Consider the following 15,422-nt stretch of genomic DNA (forward strand, 5'->3'; position numbering starts at 1 on the left):
TCGTCGAGTTCAAAGTGAGGCTATATATAGTAACAATACTGAGAAGTTTAACTCCAGAAAATTGAACGAGGAGGAGATCATGGCAGCTGTGAGAGATGAAGGGGTCACTATGATTGGGATATGTGGTATGGGTGGTGTCGGTAAAACAACACTCGCTGAGAAAATCAGACTAAAGGAGAAACAACAAGGGTTCTTCAAAGATGTTGTCATGGTAACTGTCAGTCAACAACCTGACTTGAAAAAACTTCAAGGTCAGATCGCACAAGGACTCGGGTTGACATTAGAAGGGGATAATTTGTTGATTCGTGGAGATCAGCTGCGTACAAGGCTAATGGATCAGAACAGCCGCAACCTTATAATCTTGGATGATGTTTGGAAGGCTATTCCTGATCTAGACAAACTTGGAATTCCCAGCGGTAGCAACCCCAACCATCGGTGCAAAGTGATATTGACGACGCGATTCCGAAATGTTTGTGAAGCAATGGAAGCTCAAAAGATCATAGAAGTTGGAATATTATCCAAAGAGGAAGCATGGAGCCTTTTCAGGCAGAAAGTCGGTGATTTTGTCGATGATTCATCTCTTCAAGGTATAGCAAAAGAGGTTGCCAATGAATGCAAGGGGCTGCCGCTTGCAATTATTACAGTTGCAGGAGCACTAAAAAAGCATAAAAACAAGCGTTCATGGGACCGTGCCCTTGAAGAATTACGCGGTGAAATAACAGTAATCATCCCTGAAGTGCCTGAAGAGTTGTATACACCTCTGAGGCTAAGCTATGATTACTTGGGAAGTAATGAAGCTAAATACCTCTTTTTGCTTTGTTCCTTGTTCGAGGAAGATAGTGATATTTGGATGGAAGAATTGCTTAATTATGGAATGGGGCTTCACATCTTTCCAGGAGTCAAAAATTTAGAAAAATCAAGAGATATGGTGTATTCTCTGTCAGAAACATTGCAAGATGGTTTTTTGTTATCCCAAGGTTCAAAAAAAAATCATGTGAAAATGCATGATGTGGTCCGTGATGTGGCTAAATATATTGCGTCTAAGGGAGAGCATAACTTTATGGTAAGTCATGATATGAACTCAAAAGAGTTTCCAAGAAAAGACTCTTACGAGCAATACAGTCACATGTCAATCCTTGCAAATAAATTTGATGAACATCCTAGACCAATAATTTGCACAAAACTGAAGCTTTTAATGTTGAAACTCCGTTTTGAAGATCCATTCAAACTACAGGACAATTTTTTTGATGAAATGAGTAACCTCAATGTCTTGAGTCTGAGTGGATACAAATATGTGGAGTCCATTCTGTTTTTTCCTGCATCCATTAGGAGGTTGTCAAGTCTGAGGACTCTGTGTCTGAGTGATTTAAGGTTGGATGACATGTCCTTTATTGGGGAAATTGCCGAATTAAACATTCTGAGCATAAGAGATTGTGAGTTAGATGAGCTGCCAGAGGAGATAGGAAAATTGAGCAAGCTAATTATGTTAGAGTTTCGGAATAAGATTAATCCACTTAAAAGGATTTCAGGAGGGGTCTTATCAAAACTAGCTCAATTGGAGGAACTACATATTGGGAAAGTAAAAGATTTGAGTGATGTGTTGTACAGTAACCTTGGCCTTCCCTCCAAGTTGACACGGTACACTCTTGAAATGGGTGGGATTCCAGAGAGCTATGATTACAACAAGAGTATTGCTTTAAAGGTCACGGAGAATGCCCCATTGGGTGATCAGATCTGCCACCTGTTGAAGGAGAGTGAATTTGTAAGTTCAATAGGAAATGCCTCTAATAATGTGTTGACTGAGTTGAAGCTGAATGAATTTCAGAACGTGAAATGTCTCCACATCTCTGATTGTGATTTAGTGACACATTTATTGAAGAGGACACATGAAGTAATCAATTTATATGAGTTGCACCTTTTCTCTCTGACATGCCTGACTCACTTTTGCAGTGACACTGTCAAGGGGATTGAGTTCCCTCAATTAAGGAAAATGTTGTTATGGAACTTACCTGAGTTTCAAAATTTCAGTCGTACAGCCAACAGTGGCTCAAATCCTCTTTTTGATGAAAAGGTTTGCTTCTTATCACCACTTTTTACTTGAGCATTAAACATATTTAATTACTTAAACAAAGTCCATATCCTTTTTGTCTAACTAGTGAAAAAATAATTTGTTATTTAAAAACGACTATATTTTATGTGAATTTTTGTGACTTTTTTTATCCAACTGTTATTTTAATTAGTTTTAAATATCTCCCCCATAGATCTATTAACTTATCATTATTTGAGTTTTATATTCTTATTTTATTTGTTTAGTGTGAAAATAAATAGATATGGAAAAGAAGAAGAAAAAGTAAGAACAAATTTTAAGACTCTTTTTTTTGGGCAGCTATATTCTAATTTATTTTTTGAGAAAAGGTCGATAATGTCTTAAATTACGTGAAATGATCAAAAATGACCTCAATTTATAGTTTAGTTCAAAAATGTTCTTGTCCTCAATACTTTGGTCCAAAAATGTTCTTTCCGTTGGTAGTTTGTTTTTGAAATGTTCCTACTGTTACTAACTGAGTCAAAAAAAATATTTTTTTTCAGTATAAACATATTATTTCTTTTCTTTTTAACAGATCTTATTTCTGTTAAAAGATATTATTTTAAGTACTCTATTCTTGTTTTCTTTATTTTAAAATTACTTTATCTATTAAAAATGTACCCTTTAAACGGATAGTATAGATCATGTGTATAAGATCATAGTAAATCAACTATTAATTTTTATTTTGATATTTATAATAAAATATCATTAGGAAAAGAATGTGTTTAGAAAGAAAATAAATAATATATTTATTTGAAAAATGACATTTTTGCCTTATTAAGTAACAATAAAGGCATTTTAGACCATTTTTCGTTTTTTTTTATATTTGCAGAAAAATGAGGCATTTATGATAAATTTTATAAGAAGGTGAGTGAAACCTAAATTATTCATTGAATTAAGGAATTAGAGGCAAATATACTGCTCAACTTGTGATTTTGAGCCTATATACCTCTACCGTCTAATATATGGTGCATAATTTTCTTTTCCGTTAAATGTTAATAAATTTATATTTATTTAATTAAAAAATTATATGATAGTGATTTTTTAATTCAAAAAATGTCATGTGGCTTTCAAAAACTATCTCACACTTTTTTTTTACCCCTCTAGACCCAGCCCAAATGGAAAAATAAAATACTAATGTGTTTGAGATACTAGAAAACTTTTTAAAAATAAATGTGTGTAAGGACTTGTGCTCCAACAAAGTTTTATACTTGAACGCTCGCAGGTTTCTTGTCCCAACCTGGAAGAGCTAAAAATCTTGTCGCTTAACAGCATAAGTGCTCTATGCTCTCACCAACTTCCAACTGACTACTTCAACAAACTTCAAACATTGAAAGTACGGAGATGTGGAAAATTAAGAAACTTGATGTCTCCATCAGTGGCCAAAGGTCTTCTGAATCTCCAACGCCTATGGATAGAAGACTGTGAATCAATGGAAGAAGTGATCACAAAAGGAGAAGGAATCATCACCTTATTTCCCCAATTGAAATACCTGTATCTTGTCAATCTGCCTAAGCTGGGGCATTTCTTTCTAACGGAGCATGCTCTTACATTTCCATTTCTCGAGGAAGTGGTTATTGAGGACTGCCCTGAAATGGACATTTCTCCAACATGGAATATCTGTGATTACACCGAGTCTCAAATGTGATAATGATAATGATGAGATGGAAGTAGATAGTCTGACTAAATGTATACAGCAGTTGATCAATAACAAGGTATATATGTCTTATTCCGCTAGCTACACATTCTCTTTCCGTTTTAGATACTTCATCAACTTTGTTTTACTTAATAAGCTACTCATCTCTCTCTTCTTTAGCATTCTGGAGGAACAACAAGCTACGACGAAGATAGTGAATGACAACAAAGCTAGTGAAGAAGACAAAGTTAGTGATGACGACAAAGCTGAACCTAGTCATGCCAGAAGTTAGTAAGTAGTCAATGTAATAATGCAAGTAAAACCTCAAACATCACCTGATACACATGCTCGTGATGGGGGTAACAATCAGAGGCAGATCGACATTATTGTAACCTATATATCCGTTCATCTATTGCCCATAGATCTTGTATATGTATTAGTAATATCTACAAAATAGTTGATTGTGATTTAAACTGTAGAATTCTGTAAACTTTAAATTTGAAATACACCTGTGGTTCTAAATTCTTCTTCCATTATATTTACCAGTAGATTTATTTTATCATTCTACTTTGTTTTCTAAGATTGATCATATTACAGGATGATTTTTTTTGTTCGAATGAGTAAACCATTCTGCCTTTTCCAACATTCATTCGGAGGTTGACAAATCTGAGGACGCTATATATGTCTGACTAATTTATGGTTGGATGACATATCCATTATTGGCAAACTTGGAAATTCTATTCTCAGTTAGATAAAGTGCCAGTGGAGAAAGGAAAATTGAACTAATCTAAATATCTTCGAGTTTTTAAATAAGCATCGAGTACTGTGATTTTAGTCTTGAAATGAAAACTCTCGTCTTTCATTTCTGTTGGTTACGCATAATTATATAGATTTTTAACTTGTAACCTTCAATGTTTTTTTCTTCCAGGCGTAGAATCACAGCTCATCTAATTTTATTATTAATTACTAGATGTGCTTGGCTCCCTAGAGTGATAATATCTCTAGAGTGTTTGTAACTTTAACGAAGCTAGGATTTTGAGTGAATCGGTGTTGTATTCTAGAAAAGCAAGCATACTAGATTCTGGATAAATTGTTTGTACGTATTAAGTGAAATTTTGAACACAAATACATGACAGAACCCATAGACAGGGTTGTACCTCCGCCCCTGATGCCCAGTGAACAACTTAATGAACTGTATACACAAATAGTTAAACAAACTATCTAAATCAACTTCATCAGCAACAACAATTCCCTATTCTACATAAAACATAAAACGTTCCCAGTAATATTATGATTTCGGATAAATAAAAAGACCTTCAGAACTCAATAAAAAATCATGACGACATGCAGCAACCACCACTATTCCCACCAGAATCCGAGTCCTAGCCGGGAACAATGATCCTGGTTCCCTTTAAAGATTGCGACTTCCCATAATCAGCTCCCGGAGCTGCAATGAGCGCATTATTGCTAATGATTTTATAAATTTCTGTTAAAATTGTCATGAACGCACCCTCGACGTTTGTGGATTGAAGTGCTGATGTTTCCATAAAGAATAGATTCTCCCTTTCTGCGAATTCTTGAGCATCTTCAACTGGTACAGCTCGAAGACTTCCTAGATCACATTTGTTCGCGATGAGCATTATAACTATGTTCTTGTCCGCGTGACCTCTTAGTTCCTCCAGCCATCAAGCCATATGATCGAATGATTGACGTTTTGTTAAGTCATAGACTAGCATCGCGCCAACTGCACCTCGATAATATGCACTTGTTACTGCTCTATACCTGAGAGATAAATGAGAGACGATTTATTGAGTTACAACTATTATCAAATTGGCTATGTTGCTGTAACTTTTCAAAAGTAGAGCATTTTTGAGGATCCCAACAACATATTTGTCAAGAGTTCGAGCAACATAGCTTAACAAAAGGTAAATGCTTACAGATAAAATGGGATCTAGGGAGAGTAAGATGTGTGCAGACCTTATCCCTACCTTTGCGGAGTAGAGAGGTCGTTTCCACCATACCCTCGATCAAAATAGATGAAGTGTAAGTCAAGAAGAAACATACATATTGAATTCTAAAAACCACTCTTTAAGAAGATTTATCACAAAAACAAGATCATCGTCTCAAATATCTCAAACAAGTTGGGATCAGTCATTTAGGCTTATCTCGGACCAATACTACACAAAATAAAATATAAAAGCACTAGGATTTCTCTATATTTTTTTATACCTCTGACAAAACTAATCGATTCCAAGAAATAGTAAACTGATTCTAAGTGAATATACTAGTTAGAACAAAACAACCAAATTCTCCACTGCATCTTTCATTTACATATCAAAATCTACATATTGCTGCTCTTTGAGCTTTCATTTTCACATCAAAATTCACCAACACAAATTCTTTTTTAAACTTTCACTTAAGTTACTAATAGAAACAAGTAGCAGAGTTCAGAGTAGAGAAAAGGTACTCAACTGGTAACAAAGGAGATCATAGCTATGGATTAATTTCCTAGGCGTAGAATAACAGCCCATCTAATTTTATTATTAATTACTAGATGTGCTTGGCTGCCTAGAGTGATAATATCTCTGGTGTGTTTGTAACTTTAACGAAGCTAGGATTTTGAGTGAATCGGTGTTGTATTCTAGAAAAGCAAGCATAGTAGATTCTGGATAAATTGTTTATACGTATTAAGTGAATTTTAGAACACAAATACATGACAGAACCCATAGACAGGGTTGTACCTCCGCCCCTGATGCCCAGTGAACAACTTAATGAACTGTATACACAAATAGCTAAACAAACTATCTAAATAAACTTCATCATCAACAACAATTCCCTATTCTACATAAAACATAAAACATTCCCAGTAATATTCGAATAATTAAAAAGACCTTCAGAACTCAATAAAAAATCATGACGACATGCAGCAACCACCACTATTTCCACCAGAATCCGAGTCCTGTCCAGGAACAATGATCCTGGTTCCCTTTAAAGATTGCGACTTCCCATAATCAGCTCCCGGAGCTGCGACGAGCGTATTCTTGCTAATGATTTTATAAATTTCTGTTAAAATTGTCATGAATGCACCCTCGACATTTGTGGATTGAAGTGCTGATGTTTCCATAAAGAAAAGATTCTCTCTTTCTGCGAATTCTTGAGCATCTTCAACTGGTACAGCTCGAAGACTTCCTAGATCACATTTGTTCGCGATGAGCATTATAACTATGTTCTTGTCCGCGTGACCTCGTAGTTCCTCCAGCCATCTAGCCATATGATCGAATGATTGGCGTTTTGTTAAGTCATAGACTAACATCGCGCCAACTGCACCTCGATAATATGCACTTGTTACTGCTCTATACCTGAGAGAGAAATGAGAGATGATTCATTGAGTTACAACAATTATCAAATTGGCTATGTTGCTGTAACTCTTCAAAAGTAGAGCATTTTTGAGGATCCCAGCAACATTTTTCCCAAGAGTCCGAGCAACATAGCTTAACACAAAAGGTAAATGTTAACAGACAAAAATGGGATCTAGGGAGAGTAAGATGTATGCAGACCTTAACCTTACCTTTGCAGGGTAGAGAGGTTGTTTCCAACAGACTCTCGACTCAAAAGAGATGAATTGTAAGTCAAGAAGAAACCTACTCATTGAAGTCTAAATCACGATATAAACCACTCTTTAAGAAGATTTATCACAAAAAACAAGAACGTCGTATCAAATATGTCAAACAAGTTGGGATCAGCAATATGAATTCAAACTTATAACCATGTCGTTCCATTTAGGCTCATCTCGGATCAATACTACACAAATAAAATTTAAAAAGCACTAGGATTTCTCTATATATTTTTTTTATACTTTTGACAGAACTAGAAAATTCCAAGAAATAGTAAACGTACTAACTCCAGAACGCCTCAATCCCAAGCAAGTTAGGGTCGGCTATCGAAATCTTTACCAACCAAGTCTTTCCATTTAGGCTCATCTCAAACAATTTTACACAAAAAAAAGGGCATAATACATATATTGGACCCTAAACTTGACTTCAAATTTTAACTTTGACCTCCAATTTTCATAAAGCACAAACAGATACTTTAACTATCTCATTTTTAAATAAATAAACACATGAGTCCTGCATGCCACAATACACATAGGACACCACGTAGGACAAAAAATGACATGTAGGATGACATGTGTGTGTGTGTTTGTTCAACTTTATACAAGTTTAAGTGTCTCCTAGTGCACATCCAAAGTTGAAGGGCATAAATGTGATTTGAAGTCAAGTTAAAGGGCATATATATGTATGTACTAAAAATTGTCTGTATTTTTATAACCAAACGACTTCCAGAAAAACATAGGATCTAAAGTAAACGTACTAACATGCCTAACACATAATTTCAAACTAATTAATATCACCTCCACAATTTTTTTGCAAAATTTGCATGGATTACACGAAAAAATTGAAAAACAAAGATAAAATTCGAGAAAAAGAACCAAGAAAAATTGAAAAAATTAACTGACCTTTCTTGTCCCGCAGTGTCCCAAATTTGTGCCTTGACGGTTTTGTTATCAACAAGTAAAGTTTTTGTTTGAAACTCAACCCCAATTGTAGCCTTTGAATCTAAACTAAATTCATTTCTTGCAAATCTAGCCAATAATTGAGATTTACCGACTGCGGAATCTCCAATCAAAACAATCTTAAAAACATAATCAATCTTTTGATTATAATGATCAGCATACAAATTCGAAGACATTATAACCCGAAAAATTTCCCCTTCAACCCAAAATTTGTATGAATGTATCTTCCAAATCTCCGGATTTTAGCATATGTTTGAAAATTAGAGATGTGTTGATCGAAATTTGTATCGAAAAGATACAAATAAATCAAGATCCCCAGTAAATATGGAAAGGACCAAAGATCAATTTCTCATAAATTTGAAATTATGTGTGGAATTTAGAATTTGCTTCATACATTCATAGGAAAGTTGAAAATTTGGAAGAAGAAAAAAATACCTACGGTTAGTGTGGGTCCCTTCAACTGTTTTCTGGAAAAGGGGAAAAAAAGAGAAGAAAAAAGTTTTCTTATATTTTTTTCTTTTTTGTTTTGGATTTTATGATACAAATAAATGAAATTGTCATGGACACTTTTTAACATATTTAGTAAATGTTGAAAAGTATATAAATTTAGTAAAATCCTTTTTTGTTTCAATAACTACTGAAAATGTCTGCTCCATTTAAAATAGGGAAAAGACTTAAATATGTCATCGAATTTTGAAAAAAAAATCATCTATGTCATTCTTTAATAACGAAAAATTGTTTCCGTTATATAAAATCATATTCTATACATGATCAATTATGATTCGGTCACGTTATTAATTAAATCAATTTTTTAAAAGAGAAAAGGTTCAAATGTGTCATTGAATTTTAAGGATAAACTCATCTATGTCATTTGTTCAAGTTTGACCAATCTATGCCATTTTAGAACAAACAATGGCATAGATCGAATGAGTCTTTTCTCAAACAGAAATTATACCGATGAACTAACCTTTTAACAAATGACATAAATTATTTTTTTTTCTCAAAGTTTAATGGCATATTTGTGCATGTTCCTTTTAAAATAAAGAAACTAACGATTTTTACCTAAACTCGTATTAATTCAGATATAACTTTCGAAATATTATTATATGATATGAAAATATAAACAGTGGGAAATTTAGTTGTACGTGTAATGTACAACACCCCATTAGGCGTATCGTGCAAATCTGGACACAATCTCACATATGAATTAACTAATATACATTGATTGCATTTTTTTTATAATATGCCAGTAGCTATATTGATGACCCTAAATATTAAAATTCAGCTCAATAATATGATAATAATGTAATATATAATAATATAACACATTAGTGGTGAATAGCAATATGGGGTCACTATATTTACTTCTCGATTATCTTTGATTTTGTTAATTTGCTTCAGTTATCATATTATATTATCGCGGCTTTATTCTTTTCGGCATGGTTTCTTCGACTATGTTTGCTTAACATACTTGATTATTTTATATGTTTTACTTGAGTCGAGAGTTTATCAGAAACAATCTATTTACCTTCATTATACAGGAATATGGTTGCGTACACCCCTTCCTCTTCGAATCCCACCAATAAATTACACGAAATATGTTGTTGTTATGAAACATTTTCTTCATCCTTTATATATATATACTATCAATTGACACTCTTGTTCTTCTGAAACAGTAACGTCCATTTTCTAAGTAGTAAATAAATTTTATAGAAAAATTCAATGGGGGAGATTATAAAGCATCCAGATGAATTATATCCATTGATGAAGCTCATGTTATTGGCTAAACGCGTCGAGAAGAAGACGTCAGTGTGGCTGTTGCAGCCACACTGGGCCTTCTGTTACGCAACTCTCCGTAAGGTGTCTCGTAGCTTTGTTCTTGTCATTCAGCAACTTCCTAGTGATCTTTGTGACGTGGTAAGTTAATCTTCTGTGTTTCAATTTGTTTGTTTTACTTTCCTTTTTTCATTCGTTTCAAATAGAACTCCTCTTACTTTTTTGAACTCTTCAATTTTAATTTTGGCATAATACATAGATTTGCCCTTAAACTTGGCTTCAAATTTTAAGTATGACCTCAAACTTTCACAGTGCACAAATAGACACTTTAACTATCCTATTTTTTTATAAATACACACGCGAATCCTACATGGCAAAACGCGTGTTATGCACGTTTTCTGCGCGAGTTATGACTATTTTAATGGCCCACAACGGTAAAAAAAAACAGAAATGACAAATATACCCTTAATGAATTCCTTTTATATATATCTTTATATTTCCAAATTAAAATTTACCTAAAATCTAATTTCTCTTTCCTCCTATTTCAAATCTATTTTTTTTTTCCTTTTTAGAACGATTTGTGCTCATATTTTGTGTAAATGGCTTCTAATTTTTTTTGTCATTGTGGAAAAAGATCTATAATGAAGATTTCTTGGTCTGCAAACAATTAATTTTAATTTTTTTTACTTCTTAAATGACGTGTAACTTTTTAAAAAAATAATGACGTGTAAAATATTTAATTAGTTGGCAGTTATTGAGTGGCTCACTAATACACGTGGGCGCGATTGTATTTCACGCTCTTTGGGTCCAAAAATCGCGTGTGTATTTATAAAAAAAATAGGATAGTTAAAGTGCTTATTTGTGCACTGTGAAAGTTTGAGGTCATAATTAAAATTTGAAGCCAAGTTTAAGGGCAAATCTATGTATAATGACGTGTAAAATATTTAATTAGTTGGCAGTTATTGAGTGGCTCACTAATACATGTGGGCGCGATTGTATTTCACGCTCTTTGGGTCCAAAAATCGCGTGTGTATTTATAAAAAAAATAGGATAGTTAAAGTGCCTATTTGTGCACTGTGAAAGTTTGAGGTCATACTTAAAATTTGAAGCCAAGTTTAAGGGCAAATCTATGTATTATGCCTTTAATTTTCTACGTGATATGTCTAAGACTGCAAGATCGACCTGTCTTTAATTTGAGATCGTAAGACTCAAAATTCTTATTATTTTCTCTAACTTTGTGTCAATTCGAAACCAAACAAATAAGTTGCAATGAAAAGTTGTGACTTATGAAATTCCATCAAACTTTGCAGGTTTGTGTTTACTATTTGGTTCTTAGAGCACTTGATACTGTTGGTATGTTTGCTAATCTATGGAATTTTATTTTGCACTTTCTTTAATTAGCTTTTTATTTCGGTGTGAAAATTCAGGTAGTCAATCAACTGAGTTATGCAGTGAAATGTAGCGTTCGCTAATTTCTTCTTCTATTTTTTTTTTCCAAATGGACAGAGGATGATACCAGCTTAACAACTGAAGTTAGAGTACCCATTTTAAAAGACTTCTATTGCCCATTTACATGATCCTGAATGGCATTTTTCATGTAAGTTTTCTTTAATTTCTTTTCAAACAAATCAAACTAATCTTAGTTTTGTTCTTAACTTCGATTGACTTGTTAATTTATTCAACTTTGACAATCAAGCATATTTTTGGTTTGAGTTTAAGTTATATACATCGCTTCGCTAGTGTATTAAACAACAAATCTCTAGTCAACCTTGTTTCAGAAGATTCTCGCTTAACATCAAGCCTATTGAGATTAGGTAGAAGTAACAAGATGACTTCAACATATTTATTTTTGTTTTAGCGCGAACAGAGTAGTGTCTAACCAGGACAAGTAACCAACTGAATTTGGATCTTGACATGTCGATGGTTTTTAACCGTAGGCGTTTTGCCAGGAAGACGGCGCGTTTCTCAGGAATTAGGTTAGGGTGATTGGTGGTTTTAGGATCCCCTAATTTTTACACTATTAAGTCACCTAAGGAGATAAGCCTCCTTAAAATATCGGATCAATTTGCAATCTTAAAAATAAGACAGGATATCTGCTATGACACGTAGAAGTTATGTGATGGTGTAAAAAATTATTTTTTTCATTTTAATTTTGGTCTAGTTACCTTATACTATAATTTTTATTATTAGGTGGCACAATGGCCTTCAAAGTTCTTATGGACCAATTCCATCATGTTTCCACTGCTTTTCTAGAGCTTGATACAGAGTAAGATCTTACCACACACACAAAAAAAAAGTTGTTAACTTTCAGGTATTAACATCTTGTTGCGTATTGAAATTTGATTGTAAAATATTTGGGCGATTTGGACAAGTTGGACGAGTTAACTGGATCTTCTCAGTCCATTTATAGTAGTAATTTACTTGGAAATTTATATTATAGTCTGAAATGAAACTTAATTGCATACATATGGAGTATTTGTAAGTGAAAGGTTCTGCGTATTTTGCAGTTATCAGGAGGTGATTAAGGATATTACCAAGAGGATGGGTGAAGGAATGGCGAAATTTCTAAGCAAAGAGGTGAGTCGCGGAATGTTAACAAATTATTTATAATTTCTCATGATGAACTTCATTGCACATGTTTATTAGAATGCACGGATTCAGTTCTTCGAGTCTTTGTATTGCTATTCCCCTTTTCCTTCTTCCTCTCCGTGATTCAAATCCTCAAAGAAACTCAGTTGATGGAGCAATTACTAGTATATCTGCTATTAATACCGTCCACATATTTTGAGTTAAAATTTCAATGCTATAAGAACTATTAGCCTGTTATGAATTATGTGTTTTTGTCATTTTTGAGTAATCTTCTATGTACGTGTTGAAAAAAGAAACTGATGAGTTGCTTGATCTTTGGTTATCTTGAATTTAGTCTTGTTACGCTAGCTTTCTATTGGTAAGTTCAATGGCTAGTCATCATACCAAAGCATGCCAAATGTGTGCTTTTACGATCACTGGTCCCCTAATCATCGTACATGTGATCTGGTCTCGTGCAGGTAGAAACAATCGATAATTATAATGAATATTGTCACTATGCAGCTGGACTTTGTGGATTAGGATTGTCAAAACTTTTTTATGCTTCTAGAAGAGAAGATTTAGCACCAGAATCCCTCTCGATTTCCATGGGTTTTGTTTCTTCAGGTATTGGCCCCTAACATGTTTATCGCGGAGCCTTAAAAAGTCCTGTATGCTGGCTACTGATACAAGCATATTTGGCTATACATTTCAGAAAATAAGCATCATTAAAAATTATCTAGAGGACATAAATGAAGTACCTAAATGTCGTATGTTTTGGCCCCGTCAAATTTGGAGTAAATATGTTAACAAACTCGAGGTTTGTTTTCATCATAACATGTGCTATTTCTTGTTTGAAGTTCATACGTTGGTTCGTATCTGTAATTTCCATCTTCTTTATGTGTCTCAGGACTTTAAGTACGAGGAAAACTCTGTCATGGCAGTACAATGTCTGAATGAAATGGTTACTAATGCTTTATTGTATGTAGAAGATTGTCTGACTAGCATGTCTAGTTTACGCGATCCTGCTATCTTTCAGTTCTGTGCAATTTCGCTGGTATAAACTTCCCTTGAACTGTTCAAAACGTTGTTTTTTACCATATGTCCTAATGGTTTTATGACTTTCTTATACTTCCAGGTCATAAATATGGGGAATTTGACGGTGTACTACAACAATGTTGAAATTTTCAAAGGTGTTGTAGAAATGAGACGAGGTATAGATACACTACTTGTCAATATGCATGTCTATTACTTCAACTAGACAAGTTAATATAACGTTAAGGTGTCCGATAATGTTTTGTGGATAACAACAATTTCTTGCTATGTTTTGTTCTTTGGTTTCTTCTTTCCAGGCCTTTGTGCTAAGATTATTGATCAGACGAGGACGATGGCTGATGTCTACGGAGCTTTCTTTGACTTTTGTTGTATAATGGAATCTAAGGTATAACATGTACTATTCTCAGAACAACCTTATCTCTGCATTAAGTAGCGGAGACATACGTGTCCTGGATTCACCTCTGATTAAGTATACTATAGTATGTTGAATAATCTCATTTCCTTCTTCGTGTTTACGTCTTACTGAAAATCCTGACTCCGTCATAATCAGCAGTTGTGACTTACTCATTCTAGAGGTTCTGATCTTTATGTCATTTTCAAACATTAGCTGACATTCTACTATGGTTCTGATCTTTATATCAAATTTTGATTCATTAATTTCATCGTGCTCGATAAAACAACTTATCAATCGATGCTTTTCAGGTTGATCGTGATGATCCAAATGCAACGAGTACTTTGAAGAGGCTTGAAGAAATTTCGAAAACTTGTAGAGACTGTGGAACCTTGATCAATCAAAGGTTTGTTATGTTTCCTTGTAATTCATCTTATGAAAAACTTTTACACTATCAGTTGATGACTTCATTTACCATCAGGAAATCTTACACATTCAGTCATCAGCCTAATTATAATATTCCAGTTTTGGTGAGTTCTTTTGCTCGTATTTAGTTCGTGATTTACATTTATTTTACATGTGTGGAGTGCCAATAGAAAACGGTCTCACAAGGTATGGGTAAGACTGTGTACACACCACCCTCGGGATACACTGAGTATGTTGTTGTTGTCGTTGTTGTTTAGGTATAATACTTTAAGTTTTTGTGGATTCAATCTTTTGATATATACTCAATTTCTTTTGCAGATTATTTTCTTTTTCATCATGTTGGCTATTCTTTTATCAACAAAAATACCTAAAGAGACCACAGGTGAGCAGTCAGAATTTTGAGTTCGGACTCTCAAAAAATATTGTTGCTTCCATGTCGATATCTCCAAAAATACATTATTTTTGGAAAATCCAACATTCTTAAAAGTTATTGAAGAGTCCGAGCAACATCTATTCAGAGTGTCTACTTTTCTGTATTTACAGCTAACTTATCATATTGTGGAAATAGTATCCTATTTATTTTTCTTCATTCTGTTTTTGCAGGTTTGATGTAGAAAAAAAAAGAAGCCAAAGTTAAACCAAAGTTGTAATATTTTAAAAATGATTTTTGTATGCATAATATCCTCTGAACCTAATAAAAATACTATAGAGTATACACGATCTCAATTCCAAACAAGCTGGGATCGATTATTTCAAATTTCTCATTATCTATTTAAGCTCATTTCATTCCGTCTAAGATGAGTGGATGCATGAACGTTATTGGAAGTTGTTTCCATCTCACTCCCATTTAATATTTTCTTGATTATTTTAAAATTTCTTTTCGATAAATTCTAAAATACAATCTTGTGATCTT

The 15,422-nt window shown here is 33.6% G+C and overlaps 2 protein-coding genes and 1 pseudogene across 2 annotated transcripts in view; 2 read left to right on the forward strand and 1 right to left on the reverse strand.

Annotated features, from left to right (window-relative positions):
- LOC107032140 (probable disease resistance protein At4g27220) overlaps positions 1 to 4,014 on the forward strand; it is a 5,673-nt gene extending 1,659 nt beyond the window's left edge. Inside the window, 3 exon segments of the mRNA XM_027912171.1 lie at positions 252 to 2,071; positions 3,312 to 3,682; positions 3,684 to 4,014. Of these exon segments, the coding sequence (XP_027767972.1) occupies positions 252 to 2,071; positions 3,312 to 3,682; positions 3,684 to 4,014 (2,522 nt within the window).
- Positions 4,015 to 6,385: 2,371 nt separating this feature from the next.
- Positions 6,386 to 8,856, reverse strand: LOC107001870 (ras-related protein RABA4d-like). The gene is made up of 2 exons (XM_015199828.2): positions 8,239 to 8,856; positions 6,386 to 7,081 (listed from the first exon to the last, which is right to left on the reverse strand). The coding sequence occupies exons 1-2, from the start codon at positions 8,469 to 8,471 to the stop codon at positions 6,634 to 6,636; spliced, it is 681 nt and encodes a 226-aa protein (XP_015055314.1). The 5' UTR covers positions 8,472 to 8,856; the 3' UTR covers positions 6,386 to 6,633.
- Positions 8,857 to 10,017: 1,161 nt separating this feature from the next.
- Positions 10,018 to 15,123, forward strand: LOC107032193 (annotated as a pseudogene).
- Positions 15,124 to 15,422: the final 299 nt, after the last annotated feature.

This window comes from Solanum pennellii, chromosome 10 (assembly GCF_001406875.1).
Source record: "Solanum pennellii chromosome 10, SPENNV200".
Taxonomy (NCBI): domain Eukaryota; kingdom Viridiplantae; phylum Streptophyta; class Magnoliopsida; order Solanales; family Solanaceae; genus Solanum; species Solanum pennellii.

Coding starts and splice junctions, on each gene's coding strand:
- LOC107001870 (XM_015199828.2), bottom strand. CDS start 8,471: ATGTCTTCGAATTTGTATGCTGATCATTATAATCAAAAGATTGATTAT. Junction 7,082..8,238: donor GACACTGCGGGACAAGAAAG/GTCAGTTAATTT, acceptor TTTCTCTCTCAG/GTATAGAGCAGTAACAAGTG.